Consider the following 16,302-nt stretch of genomic DNA (forward strand, 5'->3'; position numbering starts at 1 on the left):
CTACTAATCTGTGAATCAAGGTTAATACTGGCTTAATTAACATTTGATAAGTAATATACCATTAATTAATTCAATATATTTAAAAATTCACTTTAATTATATTTTAATATAAAATTTATGATATTAAAATGAGATAAATTTGACGTCAATCTAAATAAATGATTAAAGCGAACCTTGAGTAGCATTCCACCGAACATTTGACTTTTTCTTCTAAGATCCATCTTCCCTTTGCTTAAGTTCTCTTCTTTTCATCTGTAAAGTTACGCTGTCGTGTACACTGCACGCGCCTATGGTCGGTCGCGTATGCTCATTTTATGAACAGTATCATGTCCATGTGCAAATAAGTGAGACTCTCTCTTAGATCCAATTGCTAAAAGGGACTCGTATTCTTCAATATTCCAATTCCGCGAAATGTTACATATTTAAATTATTATTATTATTATTATTATTATTATTATTATAAATTTAAAAATCTATAAAATTATATAATTGGTGGTGTATTTATTTTACATTAAAGTAAATTAAAACACTTCAATTTAAATAAAGAATGAGAAATTAATATTTTAAGTATTATTTTCAAATAATTATTTCATACATGTAATATGTAAACAAAAAACAGATATTAAAAAAATTCAATCTTTCACTTAAAAAGCACACTTAATTATCAATAATTATTTGATCTATAATTCAAAACAAGAATCTCATTTTTTTTATAAAAAAATATTTTAATAATTTAAATCAATTTTATGAAAATCAATGCTAGTTAATTATAGAACAAACCCAATTCTAACATACTTCCACATTTTACACTCTAGAGGGTGTTGTAGTCACAGTTAATAAGATGCAGAAGTGATTGAAGAATACAAAACCTTACCTTATCTTGAATCTCTTAAAAGCAATAATAAAAAATAACAAGTTTAGCCTCGTAATGTTGTGTATATATAGCAATGCCTCAGCAACACCAAACTCAAGTAAATTGCAATGGCTGACCCAACAAGACTTAGTTGAGGCATGCACATGACCACGCTCCATTCATCTTCCTCCGCCGCCGAATCCGCCATGGAAGACCCCTCCAACCACCACCGTTCCAAGAAGCACCGCCGCCGCTCCACCACCACGACCACGATCACGGTGAGCACCACCACCGGAGAGTCGGACGGGGAGGCGGAGGAGGCGGAGGACGGCGATCCCGAGATGTGGGCAACGCTGAACAAAGGGTTCCGGCAAGTGCAGTCGGTGCTGGACCGCAACCGGCTACTGATTCAGCAGGTAAACGAGAATCAACAGTCAAGGATACACGACAACATGGTAAAGAACGTGTCTTTGATTCAGGAACTTAATGGTAACATCTCCAAGGTTGTCTCTCTCTACTCTGATCTCAACAACAATTTCAGCAACGTTTGCCAACCCCGCTCCAAAAGCTCTTCCAATAGACGTGACCAATAAAAAAATAATTTTTTATAAAAGGGTATTTTTCTGTTTGTGTCTGAGTCCTAGGTAATAACAATAATAATAATGCTTCATGTTCATGTATCATGTATCATGTATGTGTCTGTTGTTTTTGTTGAAGTTGAAGAACTGTGATGGTAATTTTGGGCTTTGTTTTGTCCTCGATTGTCAATAAGGACGGTGAAGGCGAAGCATTGTATCGTCCTCTTGGACTTCTCTCTTTCTACACATACTGTGTCTGTATTCAATAGCTTACTATAAGATCAATAAATTAACTTGTGATTTCAAATGCATGGACATGATAAAATTGATCTGCGTGAGTCGCACTCTTTCCAATTTCGTTGGAGAAAAGGTCTCACATGCGTTTTTTTATGTCTTGCCATTCCCCTTAAGGACCTGTTTGTTGAATTCTTAATCCTTGTGCTGGCTATCTCCTTGTTTATGAGGATGATTATGGCATTAATTTTAACCATTTTGTAATTTGCTCTTTCTAAACAATATCATATTTGTTAGATCTAGATAATTATCGCCTCTGGCTTTTTCATAGGACAAAAAAGAAAACATTTTATTTTATTCTGGTTCATTTGTACTTTGGATTTAAATTGTAGCATTGGAACATGATATGATGCGCTTGAATAAATTTTTTTATTGAACTCATTACAACAAAATTAAGAGAAGTTCAGACGATAGCACTCTTCACCCAATGTGTATTGCTAAATGTTACCAATACCTAATAAAATTCCTTCCCTGCTAGCAAGACTAGTGTAGACAAGAAAAATAACAAAAATACAGCTTTAAATTACACGAAGATATGTAACTTTATTCATTTACTAAATGATAAAGTATACAGAGTTTGTAAATTATGGTAGTGGCCAAAGCTGACTAGTTATCGTAGTAGAAACAATCAGAACCTAAATAACCATGTTAAGAAGTTAATTCTCCACTGTTTAATATGACAACCGTGCTTTTGGGCGAGCCAGTTTCACTTCCTTCTGCTTCAATCTTGTACAAAACATCCATGCCGGAGAGTACCTTGCCAAATACAACATGGCGTCCATCCAGCCTTCCAGAAAACAAATGGAGGCATGTGAGATTATGATAAAAACTTGGAAAGTTAAACTTTTCTTAGGCTCATGTTCTTCTCAGTGCATGTTTGGTTTCATGTTTACTAGTCAGGATTTCTACATTGAATCCACATTTACTGATTTCTTAACGTAAATTCAAGAACCACTTAGACATAATTTTTCTGAAAATATTTCTACATTAGGAAGCTGAATGTCTAAAGTTTAGCCTTCTACTCTTTTCCGTTTGAAATAAAATTCATTCTTTATAACTCAAAGGAAAATGCACCATTCCAACAGAGAATCAGCATGTGCACAAGATGGAATTTATCCAGGTCAACTTATCCTTTCAAACTTTTCTTTTCCACCAAAATTAGAATCATATTTTATTCCAAGAACATAAAACCATTAAGAAATTCTCATATTTCTAACTGTCACCACAATATACTAAGACTGCTCGAATTTCAAGAGTATACAGAATAAGTAACACAAGTAATTGAAAATTACCAGCTAGTTTTAACTGTTGTTATGAAAAACTGGGAACCATTGGTGTCTTCGCCAGAATTTGCCATGGATAAGTATCCTGAAAATCATGAACGAAAGGCGGAACAGGTGAAATAATATAAAATTATATAAACATTGTCATATTTATGGATATAAATGGAATATCAGTAACAAAAGCACATAACCTCACCTGGCCCAGTATGCTTCAGCTTGAAGTTTTCATCAGCAAACTTATCACCATAGATTGATTCTCCACCTCTTCCATCACCACGGGTGAAATCACCCCCTTGGACCATAAAGCTCGGTATAATCCTATGGAATGTGCTCCCTTTATAATGAAGACGCTTCCCACTTCTTCCTACCCCTTTCTCTCCTGAAATGTGATGCTGTTCAAATTTATAGTATTTACTACCTAGAGCTTATAAGATATCAAGATTGATCCCAATTGATCATTATAGATTAAAAAAGGTAGAAAACTACTATCAATAGAAGTAGTGGCTCCAATCTAATGCCAAATAAGGGAGGCAACAATAGTTGTTGAGCTAACTACCCGTACAAAGCGCTCGAAAGTTTTCTGCACAAAATGAATGTTAAGATTAGTAACCAAATCCTTCACACGAAACAAATATCTGTCTAAATAAACATCTGTAGCATATAATTCTTATACCATAGCATACCATACCTACAGTTTTCGGTACTGTAGTCCCAAAAAGTCCCATGACTATGCGACCTGAAGCACGAAACAACAGTTTTAGTCCCATAAATGTTTCTTTAAGTAAATTCTCATAAGCTTGTAATTTCTAGCGCCTATAGAATCTTAAAGGAACTATACGAGCCTGTGTCAAGATAAATCATTTATCCATGAAGCTAGCAGCTAGTTCGGACTTAGGTTGCAAAAGTTTACATTAGTGTATGTTTGAAAACACATTATTGTTGTGCAGTAGAGCCTGTCTTGCAGACCAGGTTATGTTTGCAAAACTAGGCTAAAGTAGACTTGATCAAGTCACATCTAACTGTGTTCTGTGTGTTTGATGAATCGGGGTGTGTACTTCTGATTTAGAGTGATTTCTCATGTACATTTAACTTTTGATGTTCATGTTTGAAATTTTTTTTGGCATATTTGGCTAGTTCATAAACAGGAGAGCAAGGGTTTTGGAGTTCTTTAGTTTTATGTGGAACCCTTTGTCAAGTGTCATGGAAGTTGTTGCTATAATGGCCATTGCTTTGGCTAACGGTGGAGGAAGACCACCAGATTGGCAAGACTTCGTTGGTATCACTGCTGTTTTGCTCATACTTGTTTCATTTAGGAAAACACATTAAAAAAATTTGTATCCAACAGAGAAACTACTACTAGTAGCGTTTGAAATAAACATGAACGAAGGCTCATGTGCAAACGCGAATTCAAACATGTTATTAGTCATCAGACCGCTGTGCAATAATGTGCGACCATTTTGGAATCAAACAGCCCTTATCTTCATTCCACCGTGACCGTACTAGAGAACATCACGGTACCACTACTGATGCACAATTCATCATGCATAGTTCTCGGAGGAGTTCTAACGACACAAATCACCTTTAATTTAATTCTTCTAAAACCCTTCTTACATCTTAATCTACTACCACATTCGAAATCATCATCCAAGAAAATGCCACAATCAATCCACAAGGGGCAAACAAATCACATCCATGAGATGCGACATTTTTTGGGATGGAACCAAATTAAAAGAAAATAAAATCAACTTTGTAATGGATAAAAGCATACCCGCTGATTTTCCATCGATCTGAACATCAAAAAACACCTTGTTTGTGACACCCTCCAAATTCTCTTCCAAAGGGGTATCCTACAAAGCATATAAAAGGTTGGTGGAAGGGGAAAGGAAAGAACTTGATCACTGATTTAACCACCCAAAGGAGGAAATGGAGAGAGAGTGGCAGAAACATGAATCCTTACTGAGAGGTGATGCTGAGTTGTGACGAGGTTGTTGTCAACTGTTCCGTTGTCCACCAAGTTAAGCTGAAAGAATGCAATGATGGCGCAGAGGCAGAAAAGCCATACGAGACACGCCAGAATCAACGTTCCAGTGGCTCTGGAAGCCATCAAAATTCAATCAATTGCCTCTGAACATTTATCACTCTTCTCGTGTCAGATGTTTTATTTTAGATCGGATTAACTTGATTGGTAAGTTGACGTTGGATTTCCCTTTACATTTCTTTCCATCAATCTGCTTCAAATTTTTTTATTTTCATATATTTAAGACATTTTTATTTTAAAGATTAAAAAATGAATCTGCAAGAAACTCTTATTCTTCGAACAACTGAAAGCTCTGCAACTAAATTTTACTATTTTATATCTAAATATTTTAAACATAGAACAAAATTATGTAAATGTTTCAAACTCATCACAAATATTGTTTCGCTTCCTAAGCATACAATGCGGGTTATATTTATATCTAAAATAAAAAATAAATAGTCTTATTACTTCAGTCACAATTAGCTTAATAAACTTGAACATACACAAAAACAGAGTTTGATAGAAAATTTCAATACAAAATCAAGCAACATTGAACTACAAGGTGTTAGCTTTATTCAATATAGTGTATTAATTTTTTAATTTTTTTATATAAATTGTTATTTTTAATATTGTTTATTTAATTTCTTTTATTTCTAATTAAATATTTATTATTGATAATATTTTTTACATAAAATTATTAAATTTTGAAAAACATGTAATATATTCTTAATTTTAAAAATTTAATTTATTAATGCTTGCGTAATATCCAAAAAAAAAAAATCACTTATATGTCTAGATTTGCTAGTATATGGAAAAAAAAATTCTTTGCACTTAACCAAGTTTGTTAAAAGTATTATTTTAATTAATTAATCTAATGAAAATATAAAATTTCTCTTTTCTTCTTTATTAGCCTAAAATGTTCTCTGAGTCTTTGATCGAATTTCTCACTCCAAAAAGTGATCATATTTAAAATCCTTTCCACACCAACTTCCAACAATATTCTTCATCATTTGTCATCAAATTATCATCATCCAACCTTTTCTTCAGTATTGTCCAAAAACTTTCTCAACAACTTCATCTTTTGATTTCAATTTTATAAAGGAGTTGTGCCATGTTATTAATCAGTTCTTTCTTCACGTACTTTGAAATTTTAGATTCAACTTCAACATCGTTGTGTGATTCCTCTTTCCAAATAACCATTGTAGCCTCATCTACATGATGGGGCAAAGGTAGCAAAAATAATGGTTGAGAGGCTCCAATGGCATTGGTGGGGGCAAAGGTAACACAAATGGTGGTTGAAATATTCCGATGACACAGTTCATTGTTGATGGAGAGCATACAAATCTCAGTTTTCTTCTTCAACGGAGATCAAAAAGGAAACTGAAGACTCGGAAAAATCAAAGGTAAGAGGAGAGAGGAGATCAAGTTCTTATTTTTTTAAATAAATTTAATTTACTAAAATAGTTCTACAAACAAACTTATAGAGATTTTTTTGTCTAAATGGTTTAAGTGCATATTTTTTAGCATGATCTTAAATTTTAGGTTTTCTTATGTTAACAACTCTCCTTCTCCCCACCATAGTTAGAGAGTGTGAGATGATCAACTTTTGAGTAGAATGTGCTTGTTATAGAGAATTGTTTTCAGAATAATAATTTTATAAATATTTTTTATATGTTTAAAATATTATATATATATATTTATTTATATTATTAATTATGCTATTTATATGAATTTTTGTATTATTATATTATTTATGTAAAATTATATAAACATATTTTTTTATAATTATTTTTTTCTTAAATTAAATACTAGTAATAGGTACATATATCCAAATGATACAAGTATGAAAATTTAAGTAATTATTTATGCATAATGGAATACAAATAATTTTTCAAAATATATGTATGGGGATATATCATATCCTACTTATTATCATTTCTAGTCTTAACCATTTTCTTAAATATTCATTATTCATGTTGTATCTATTATTTTTTTTAAATTCTTTTTACATGAAAAATTAGTAATTGTTATAAAATATGAGACCGATGGACTTAAATAATGCAACTTTTGGTGTATTATTGTTTTTCTTTTTACTTCACACAGCAACTATTTACTTACACTGCATTTTGATGTGTAATACTTCTTAAATGATGTAGTTCAAATATATTTATTTTTCATTTAAATTTTGAATTTTTTTATTTTGACTATAATTTGAAATTAAAATTCAAAATTTGGTTAAAAAAAGAAGAAAATCAAATTTTAATTTTTAAATTCAAATTTCAGTGAAGGTAAAATTTTACAGTCAAATTTCAATTAAAACAGAAAATAAAATAAAATTTTAAATTGATTTTAAATTCCAATAAAATAAAGAAAAAATTGAAATTTGAAAATTCAAACTCCAACATCAAGAGTCACCACACATTATTCATATTTTGATATGTGAAATAAAAGAGAAAAAAACAAGACACTAAAAGTTAACATATGTCTGTTTTTTCAACCCCTATAATTTCTTTTACTACTTTTGCCAATTTTGGTTACAAACTATTATATTGTAATAAATAATTTCTAAATACTATTATTTTGATAATTAATTATAAAATTATATTATTTTGATGAATTAGCCTAAAATATGCTACAGGTAAAATACTAAAATCTAATTTTTTAATGCCTCTGTGATCATTGATTTCTATTAGTCCTGTTTCTTTAAAGTACCATAGTTGGTTTACATTGGGCTTAAATACTAAAATAAAAAAACTAGTGAATTAAGAGTGAGATAACTCACTTGTTTTACAAAGTAAATAATAATAATTATATTATTTTTTTATAATATTTATTAAATTATTTTATTTAAATAAATTAAAAATTATATTTAAAATATAAAAGATAATTTTAAAAATATTTATTCAATATATTAAAATTTTATAAAAAAATAATATCAAATATAATTATATTATAAAATTAAATTAAATTTAAATTTTAATATAGTACGTTAATAATTTATATTTTAATTAAGAATTATTAATAAATATTTTAAATAAACACTAATTAAATGATAAAATAATATTTTAAAAAATATTATTTAATAATTATTTTAATAAATTTAATTAATTTTAGTATGTTTAAATATTTTTTAATGACTTTTAATAATTATAAATTCATTATAGCTTAAATTTATACATGGTATAGTTATTTTTAATATAAATATAAATATGTAGAATCTTAAATAATTAATTTTAATAAATTTTATCTAAATATATAAGTATAAATAGATTTTTTATTATTAAAAAAATTCAGTTGTTAATATACACTTGAAATTCAATAATTAATAAATATTTACATAAATCAATGTATAAATAAAAAATTAAATTATTAATTAATTTATCAATTTATATGTAATATATAAATATGTGTTTTAATTTATTGTATACATACTATTTTTTTATATTATATTAATGCTATAGTGTAGTTAATTTTACATATATTTATAAGTTTAAAATAATAAATTAATAAATAAAATAAAATTAAATATTTTATAATCATTTTATTTTTTAATTTAATAATTAGTTTTATTATCATTATATATATATATATATATATATTATATTTAGTTAAATTTTATATTAAGTTTTATCACAGATTTCTTATTAAGATAAAAATTTAGAAATATAAGTTATTTTAATTTAAATATAAATTTTATTAAATAAAATGAGTTAAAAATTAAATTTATAAATATTCATTGATTCTTAATATGTTTATATGTTATTTTTCTGCATTGATAAATTTTATAATGTAAAATATTTTATGTCTACAATTTCTACAACAAAAATAGTTATTTATTTTTTTTAACACATTAATTTTTATTTAGTTGATTTAACAAATTTTGTCAGAATTATTTTTGTTGTCAATTTTATATATTTACTGTTACTTTATTTATTAAATATAAGATATTTTTACACAAATAAAATATGATCCTTAAAAAAAGTATATAATATTTTTAATAATTTTATAAAAATAAATAAAAATAAAAATATAAAATTTTATAATATAAGAGATTTATAGTTAATACTCAAATAATATTTTAAAATTTATTTATAAAATCATATAATAATAATTATTTTTATTAATTTTATTTAATAATAAAAATCATTATAAATATTTAATATTATATAATTTTTTTTCTCTTTTTTAAGTAATTTTATTAGACTACAAGTTTATAATAAAAAATGTTATATAAAATAAATATTTTTACTATATATTCTAATAATTATCATAATTTATATCAAATTTTCTTAAATCTAATTTTTAAGAACATATAAAATTTTATAGCCACAAAATCGTGATGCTAACCTTGGTTCTGTGGGCTTTTTGGCCTAATCCAAAACTTGACATTTTTATATGTACTTAGACATGGCTCTGATTAATTTTACTCATAATTTTCATGTGATAAAAAATACTAATTATAATCAATTTAAATAATTGACACAAAATATTTTGTAATCTGTCAACACCCATCCCCAAAGAAGAAAATTGTTATTCCAGAAAACTCATCCACCCAAACATATAGTAGTTGAAACATATAAAAAATGAAAAAGATAAAAAAAAATATTTTCCCTCTTTGTTAAACCTTTGACTCTTTCCCACTAAGAAAGAATGCTTTCATATTTTCTATTATTTCCCCCTTATGATCCCTTATGGTCTCCCCCATATAATGCATGTCAATGTGAAAATAAGTCTAACTAATACCAGAAGTTACCAGTGATGGCCTCATTTTTATTCAGAAAGTTGACACAACAAACATTTTCTACTAACCGGACAATATAGTGAATATCAACTTGAATTAAAATATCATGTCTAACATTCATTAACGACATTTTATATCAAGGTCTCCATGACTTCATTTTTTTTATAAGGCTAATCCCAAGGAAAAGTTAAAAGAAACAATTTTTGTGTGTGAACATTTATTTTACTTTGTTTAATTTTGGTAGTATATAGTCTAAATATTCAATCGCAGATCCAACACACACAGCACTTCCAGACAACAAAGGACCTAAGCCAATGAAAACAGATAAAAATAAAGGCTCTAATGCCAAGGTTGGCCTACTTGTCTTACTCGTAACCTCTTTAATCTGCACTTTTTATTCTTTAATAATATTTCTTTGGTTTCTCTTCCAAATCCACCGAGAAATTTAACTGTTGGCAGGGAAGGGTGCGAATGAAAATGGAGAGCTACAAGACCAAGTTGTTAAGTTTGTTGACCAGAAAAGGTGAAGTCAACAAGGCAGAACCCCCTTTGGACATTAAGGAGGCATTTTCCAAGTTTGCTAGAGGAGGGAACCAAATAATGAAGGATCAGCTTCTTAGGTTCATGGTGGATCACCAGGGAGAAAAAATCAACACCTTTGAGGATTTGGAGAAAATAGTTCAAAAGGTTTTGCAAGTAGGAAGTTCTAGCACTAAAACTAGCAGTAATAGTAGTGTTGCAGATGTGCTTAGGAGGCAAGGATTAAGTCTCAATGACTTCATTGATTTTTTGCTCCTTGATGATTTCAATGGTCCCTTGAAAGAGGAGGTATGCACTTCGTCTGTTTGAACACTGACAAACTGAGGTAGAAAAATTCTTCAACCATGATATTATTGTGTGCACAGAACATATTTTTTAATTTTAAATTAAGAAAATTATATAGATAAATATATGATTAATATATTCAATTTATATTAATATATTAATTTTATTTTGAATAAAATACTAATTTTAAATATATTTATTTAAAATAAAAAAAATTATTTTCTTTCTCTTCTCTCCAAAATCTCTCTTCCCAGATAACTTCTTCCATGCTTCTAGTTTATTAACCACTTGTGCAATGTAGCTTGTTTTGTACTGTTTCATTCTCTGGCTACTATGTATTTGTTTGCCAACTAATTATGTTGCATGTTGATAGAAGTGTGTGAATGCGACCTGACCAGAGTTCATAGACATGACAGCCAGATAAAATGTTGCTATCTATCTTACAAAAAATGATTCGGTGTGAATGTAGAAAATTGTCATGTCATGACTCATGGGATAAGCAGTAATTGTTTCAGGTACAAGAATCTTGCTGTAGACAGAAAAGTGCACTAGAAAATTCAAAATTAAAAATTAATTTCTAATGAAAAACCTTATCATATAACAAAAATAATAAGACATGTTCTTTGTTTCATTATGTTTATTATTATTTCTGTGTTTCCTAAGGGGTGCCACGTTCTTTTTGTTTTGTTTTTTTTTTCATATGTAAATGTCTCTAGCTTGCTTTGGGTATGCTTCAATTTCTTCATGGCAATTTATAAATCATATGTCATTCCAGGTACATCATGATATGAGTGCTCCCTTGTCACATTATTTCATGTATACGGGGCACAATTCCTATTTGACCGGGAATCAACTTACCAGTGAGAGCAGTGATGAGCCAATTATAGAGGCTTTGCAACAGGGTGTGCGAGTAATTGAACTAGATTTATGGCCATCATCAACTAAAGATGGTATTAAAGTAGTTCATGGAAGGTACTTGCTGGTTATTAAAAGTTCATTTTATAGAGCTGTTAGCAAAGTAAAAAAATAATTCTTAGGGAGTTGGATGATTGCTTGCTCATATTTTGTGATATTCTGACTTCTTTCTTGGAATCAATGCAGGACTCTCACCACTCCTGTTTCACTGACCAAATGTCTTAGATCCATAAAGGAATATGCTTTTGTTAAATCTGATTTTCCAGTTATTCTAACATTGGAAGACCACTTATCATCTACACTTCAAGATAAATTTGCAGCAGTAGGCAATCATTTTCAATCACTTCACCCGCAAAAGAAATACAAATCTAGTTAAATTGACATGCCTATTTTTACATTGCTTTTTCATCATGATTTTTTATTTTTATTCATGCAGATGGCAACTCAAATATTTGGAGAAATGCTCTATTGTCCTCAGACAGATTGTTTGACAGAATTCCCCTCACCAGAATCACTGAAAAATAGGATAGTTATATCAACCAAACCACCAAAGGAATATCCACAATCTAGTATCAGCAAACCTATGCCAAATGAAAGTGATTCATCTGAAGAAGAATCACGGGGACTTGAATTGCAAGATTCTATGGCTAAACTGAAAACTGAAGACAAGGTGAGAAAAACAAACATTAATAATTTTATTAAAGAGAAGAAAACAGATTATATAAGCCAAAAAAAAAAAGAATTGTTAGTCCTTTGCATTAACATTTTCTTTAAATGGATAATAGAATGCAAGTGATGAAGATCATGAAGACATAAATGAATGTGATAACATACCAAATCAGCAAGATGCACGTCAATACAAACACTTGATCACAATCTATGGTGGAAAATCAAAAGGTTCTATGAAGGATCGACTGAAAGATGATACTAAAGTTAGACGGCTAAGCTTGAGTGAGAAGAAACTTAAAAGTGCTTGTGAGTCTCATGGAGCAGACCTTATTAGGTACATATCAAAACTTATTTGATCATTTCTATAGCTGACAAGTGACCACACCTATGCCTATGACACACTTATTAAAACTACCATAATATGACTTGATACTGATTGTTATGCTTTGCAGGTTCACACAGAAAAATATCCTGAGAGTTTACCCTAAAGGAGAACGTGTCCAATCCTCAAATTTCAGACCACATTTAGGGTGGATTTATGGAGCTCAAATGGTGGCATTCAATATGCAGGTTGGAAAGTTACAACCAACACATAAAGCATAGTTTTTAGATTAGATAAAAAGGAATTCGTAACTGTTTTTCTATGTAATGTGGTGCAATCTCAAATCATTTCCATTTTGAAGTATTAATAAGTCATATGATTCTTAGCTAAAATTTATCAGAGTTTTATTGACCTAAAAGCTTAAGTTCTTGAAGTACAACCAACATATTTGTTTTCTTATGACAGGGGCATGACAAATCACTCAGGTTGATGCAGGGGTTATTCAGAGCAAATGGGGGGTGTGGTTATGTTAAAAAGCCTGAATTTCTGATCCGAAAACTTCCACATGAAGAGGAGTTTCATCCTAAAAGAACAATGCCGGTGAAGCAGATATTAAAAGTAAGCATATCCTTGCTCACTTTGCTGAAAGGAAATTGGGTTGTTTCATAACATATGAATACTTTTGAAGGTAGAATACGTTCTGAACCAAACTTAGTAAAAAATTAAATCTTATTTGTGTTTAAATTATGCAAACTTATAACACAAAAATAGTAAAATTCGAGTAAAAAAAATTATTCCATAATCTTGAAAGTTTATAATTTTTTCTTCAATAGTGTGAAGAAAAAATTTAATAATCAACTTTTGACTATTAAATTATCACCGGCAGAGTAAAAGAGAAAGGAAAAGAATTTTTGGTCATGTGTTTTCTTAGTTTTTTATGAGCATCATTTTACTTGATATATATAATAATATATCTCAGTTATCAATATATGAGCTCACGTTTAAAATTAAATTTTTAGTGTTTTGTAAGATTTTTCTTCTTTTTATTTATAACTAATGAACAAGTCAATTGTTGACTGATGCATTTTTAGTTTTTGAATTTTAGTCGGTTATTAAAATTACACTCTATTGTTATATTATTATTAATATCTTGGAGTTAGCAAAGAATATATAATAATATTTCATTTAAAAGAAACATTATTTATTTGATAAAATAAATTCTACAATTTAAATCATCAAATAAGAAAATTCTTTCACCGTGAAAGATTAAAACACCAGTTGGTTCAATATCAAGCAGTAATAAATTAATAATAATTAATTTACTAATTAAAGTTAGTGTTGAGCAACACTCTTTTAAGTCTGAACAGTATGAAGTAATTTATATTCTACTTTCAAACCATTAAAAATAATATAACATTTTTCTCTATCCTTATGACTCTAAATTAACTCTAGAATACAATATAATTTATTAAAACTTTAACAAGTTAATCATGAATGACTTAAGAAAACTCATTTCTTCTTTCATTCAATTACTTGATCAAGGTCTTAATTTTTAATAGAGCTCAAATTCATTACTTAGAATTGATGAATTCCTTTTTAAACTATCATTAATCCTACAAGTATTGGATTATATCCAATATCTTTTCAACTAATGCTCTAAAGTAATAGGTATCCAGAATTAAAATATAATAAATAACTTGTTGATCATTATGATAATATCAGGTCAAAGAAAAATTTGTATTTTTTTAGAGAATTTTTTATTGACAATATAAAATAATATTAACCATAAAAAATTTTCAATTTGAATCACTTCAATGACCACATCCTTATATGTTATTTATATTTATAAATTAATAAATAAGATCTATTAATATTCATAAAAAATACTATGATATTTATATTGATCTATCTAAATTATTAATATCATATTTATAATAATCCTATGATAAAAATAATTTATATTAAATTATAAAAGACATGTTTTTTATTTTTATAATCTCTACTATAATAACAAGTCTCTAATTTTAATAGACTTTTATCAAATAAACTATTATATCAAAACAGTGTATATAAGATTAAAAAAAAAATAGCATTTTATTATTATAACTAAAATGCACTACATGAAAATTTTGGATCTTAGATATACACATTTATTTCTAACAATTTTCATGTTCAACAATAGGTAAAAGTATACAGAGGAGATGGCTGGAGTTCAGATTTCAGTGCAACACACTTTGATCGGTTCTCTCCCCCAGACTTTTACACAAAGGTCAGTTCCATATTTCTCCATACCATAAGTGATCTTCACCAATAAATTTGATGATATGTATCCACTATTGAATATTGATAACGAACATTGTTAAACAAAGTCCTTTGATCATTTGATCTTTTAATTTACTCCATTACCACTTCTATTAAAGTGGAATACACTACTTTCAAAATGAGGAACTTTATGCTAAGAGATTGGTTACATAAATAGAAAATGTTAACATTAAACATGTAAAAATAGTAAGTTTTTATTTTTTTTTAAAATATTTATTATAATTGTATTTTTGTAATATAATATATGTTTTCTTTTCAAATAAAACCTTACGCTCTTAAAATGCTTAATAAAACTGTAAATATATTTCATCTTGGATAAGAATATTAAAGAAGAAGACACATAGAAGAAACATAGAAGTATAAATTATTGTACATTTATCCTATAATGTTTGATCAAATTGTCTAACAGGTATACATTGTTGGAGTGCCTGCTGATTCTGACAAGAAGAAAACAAAAGTAAAGATGGACACTTGGTATCCTGTTTGGGATGAAGAGTTTGAATTCCCCTTAACTGTTCCTGAGCTTGCTTTGCTTCGGATTGAAGTAAAGGATAAAGATAAGGGAAAGGATGACTTTGCAGGACAAACTTGTTTGCCCGTATCAGAGCTAAGACATGGATTTCGGTCAGTCCCTCTGTATGATCGAAAGGGAAAGAAATTTAATTCTGTGAAGCTTCTAATGCGGTTTAAGCTTGAAATTTAGAAATAATTTTATATATCATTCATTTAAACATATTGTAATGCAGATTGCAATGCATTAAAAGAACCTTTTTTATCCAGCTAGAAACAATTACATAGAATTTTGAGATAATCTTCTTATTTTCAACATCACATACTTGATTGCTGTTTGTAATTGACACAGTTAATCAATGGATAAGTGAATGTTGCTGATTTATTTTTAACTGTTTTCCAACTATTACTTTATTTCGTAAAAATAAACCTGCCCTTTTACCTTTGGATATTACCTTCTAATGTAAGTCATAAAAAAGAAAAAAACCTCATACCATATAACTTAAATGTTCTGGCAATCTGTAAATAATATTGGACAAAAAAAGTAATATTTTTAATTCATGACAAAAAAAGTAATATTAAAAGTCGACAGATGTTAATAAAATAAAACTCTAATAACAATTAAAAATAACTTAAAAAACAACTATAATGTTATACCTAAGTTTTTTTTTTTTTCAAAAATTCCATGGGAATCATGAGATTGGCCACCTGAAGAAGACATGGCTGGTAAGTAATCAGTCATTTTGCAACAGATGTTTGCATAATTTCAACCTAAAATGTCAATATTTTGCGTAGACAGGTCTTTAATTAAAGATAGCATAGCCTCTTCCAAAAGCAATAAACTACTTCTATTACTAATTTAGAACCAGATATTTTAATCAATTTGTTTTCTTGTTCATTAAAACAAGGTCAAAACAATTTATTAATTCGTCCCAAAATTTTTAATTCTTGAATGATTTTGGGTTGGATAAAG

The 16,302-nt window shown here is 28.3% G+C and overlaps 3 protein-coding genes across 5 annotated transcripts; 2 read left to right on the forward strand and 1 right to left on the reverse strand.

Annotated features, from left to right (window-relative positions):
* Positions 1–997: 997 nt before the first annotated feature.
* On the forward strand, positions 998–1,488 carry LOC113851411 (protein EARLY FLOWERING 4). Its single transcript, XM_027481875.1, has one exon. It carries the CDS (start codon positions 1,012–1,014, stop codon positions 1,444–1,446), a length of 435 nt encoding a protein of 144 aa, XP_027337676.1. The 5' UTR covers positions 998–1,011; the 3' UTR covers positions 1,447–1,488.
* A 589-nt stretch (positions 1,489–2,077) lies between these two features.
* LOC113848852 (peptidyl-prolyl cis-trans isomerase CYP20-1-like) lies at positions 2,078–5,189 on the reverse strand. 3 transcript variants are annotated; one of them, XM_027478211.1, is made up of 7 exons: positions 4,966–5,189; positions 4,777–4,855; positions 3,697–3,744; positions 3,565–3,588; positions 3,205–3,387; positions 3,018–3,093; positions 2,078–2,512 (listed from the first exon to the last, which is right to left on the reverse strand). In XM_027478211.1, the coding sequence occupies exons 1-7, from the start codon at positions 5,110–5,112 to the stop codon at positions 2,374–2,376; spliced, it is 696 nt and encodes a 231-aa protein (XP_027334012.1). In that variant the 5' UTR covers positions 5,113–5,189; the 3' UTR covers positions 2,078–2,373. The 3 variants fall into 3 exon arrangements, with proteins under 3 accessions (XP_027334012.1, XP_027334011.1, XP_027334010.1); XM_027478210.1 differs by having other exon boundaries at positions 2,150–2,512; positions 3,205–3,400; positions 3,701–3,744; XM_027478209.1 differs by having other exon boundaries at positions 2,150–2,512; positions 3,205–3,400; positions 3,692–3,744.
* A 5,054-nt stretch (positions 5,190–10,243) lies between these two features.
* LOC113851283 (phosphoinositide phospholipase C 6-like) lies at positions 10,244–15,522 on the forward strand. The gene is made up of 9 exons (XM_027481749.1): positions 10,244–10,594; positions 11,367–11,563; positions 11,693–11,828; positions 11,943–12,176; positions 12,292–12,509; positions 12,628–12,745; positions 12,963–13,115; positions 14,680–14,766; positions 15,229–15,522. The coding sequence occupies exons 1-9, from the start codon at positions 10,244–10,246 to the stop codon at positions 15,520–15,522; spliced, it is 1,788 nt and encodes a 595-aa protein (XP_027337550.1).
* The last annotated feature ends 780 nt before the right edge of the window (positions 15,523–16,302 follow it).

This window comes from Abrus precatorius, unplaced genomic scaffold, assembly GCF_003935025.1.
Source record: "Abrus precatorius isolate BTA unplaced genomic scaffold, Abrus_2018 Scaffold9, whole genome shotgun sequence".
In the NCBI taxonomy this organism is placed as follows: domain Eukaryota; kingdom Viridiplantae; phylum Streptophyta; class Magnoliopsida; order Fabales; family Fabaceae; genus Abrus; species Abrus precatorius.

Coding starts and splice junctions, on each gene's coding strand:
- LOC113851411 (XM_027481875.1), top strand. CDS start 1,012: ATGCACATGACCACGCTCCATTCATCTTCCTCCGCCGCCGAATCCGCC.
- LOC113848852 (XM_027478209.1), bottom strand. CDS start 5,112: ATGGCTTCCAGAGCCACTGGAACGTTGATTCTGGCGTGTCTCGTATGG. Junction 4,856..4,965: donor CAACTCAGCATCACCTCTCA/GTAAGGATTCAT, acceptor TATGCTTTGTAG/GATACCCCTTTGGAAGAGAA. Junction 2,513..3,017: donor ACAACAGTTAAAACTAGCTG/GTAATTTTCAAT, acceptor GTTTTCTGGAAG/GCTGGATGGACGCCATGTTG.
- LOC113851283 (XM_027481749.1), top strand. CDS start 10,244: ATGGAGAGCTACAAGACCAAGTTGTTAAGTTTGTTGACCAGAAAAGGT. Junction 11,829..11,942: donor TTCAAGATAAATTTGCAGCA/GTAGGCAATCAT, acceptor TTATTCATGCAG/ATGGCAACTCAAATATTTGG. Junction 12,510..12,627: donor CATGGAGCAGACCTTATTAG/GTACATATCAAA, acceptor TATGCTTTGCAG/GTTCACACAGAAAAATATCC.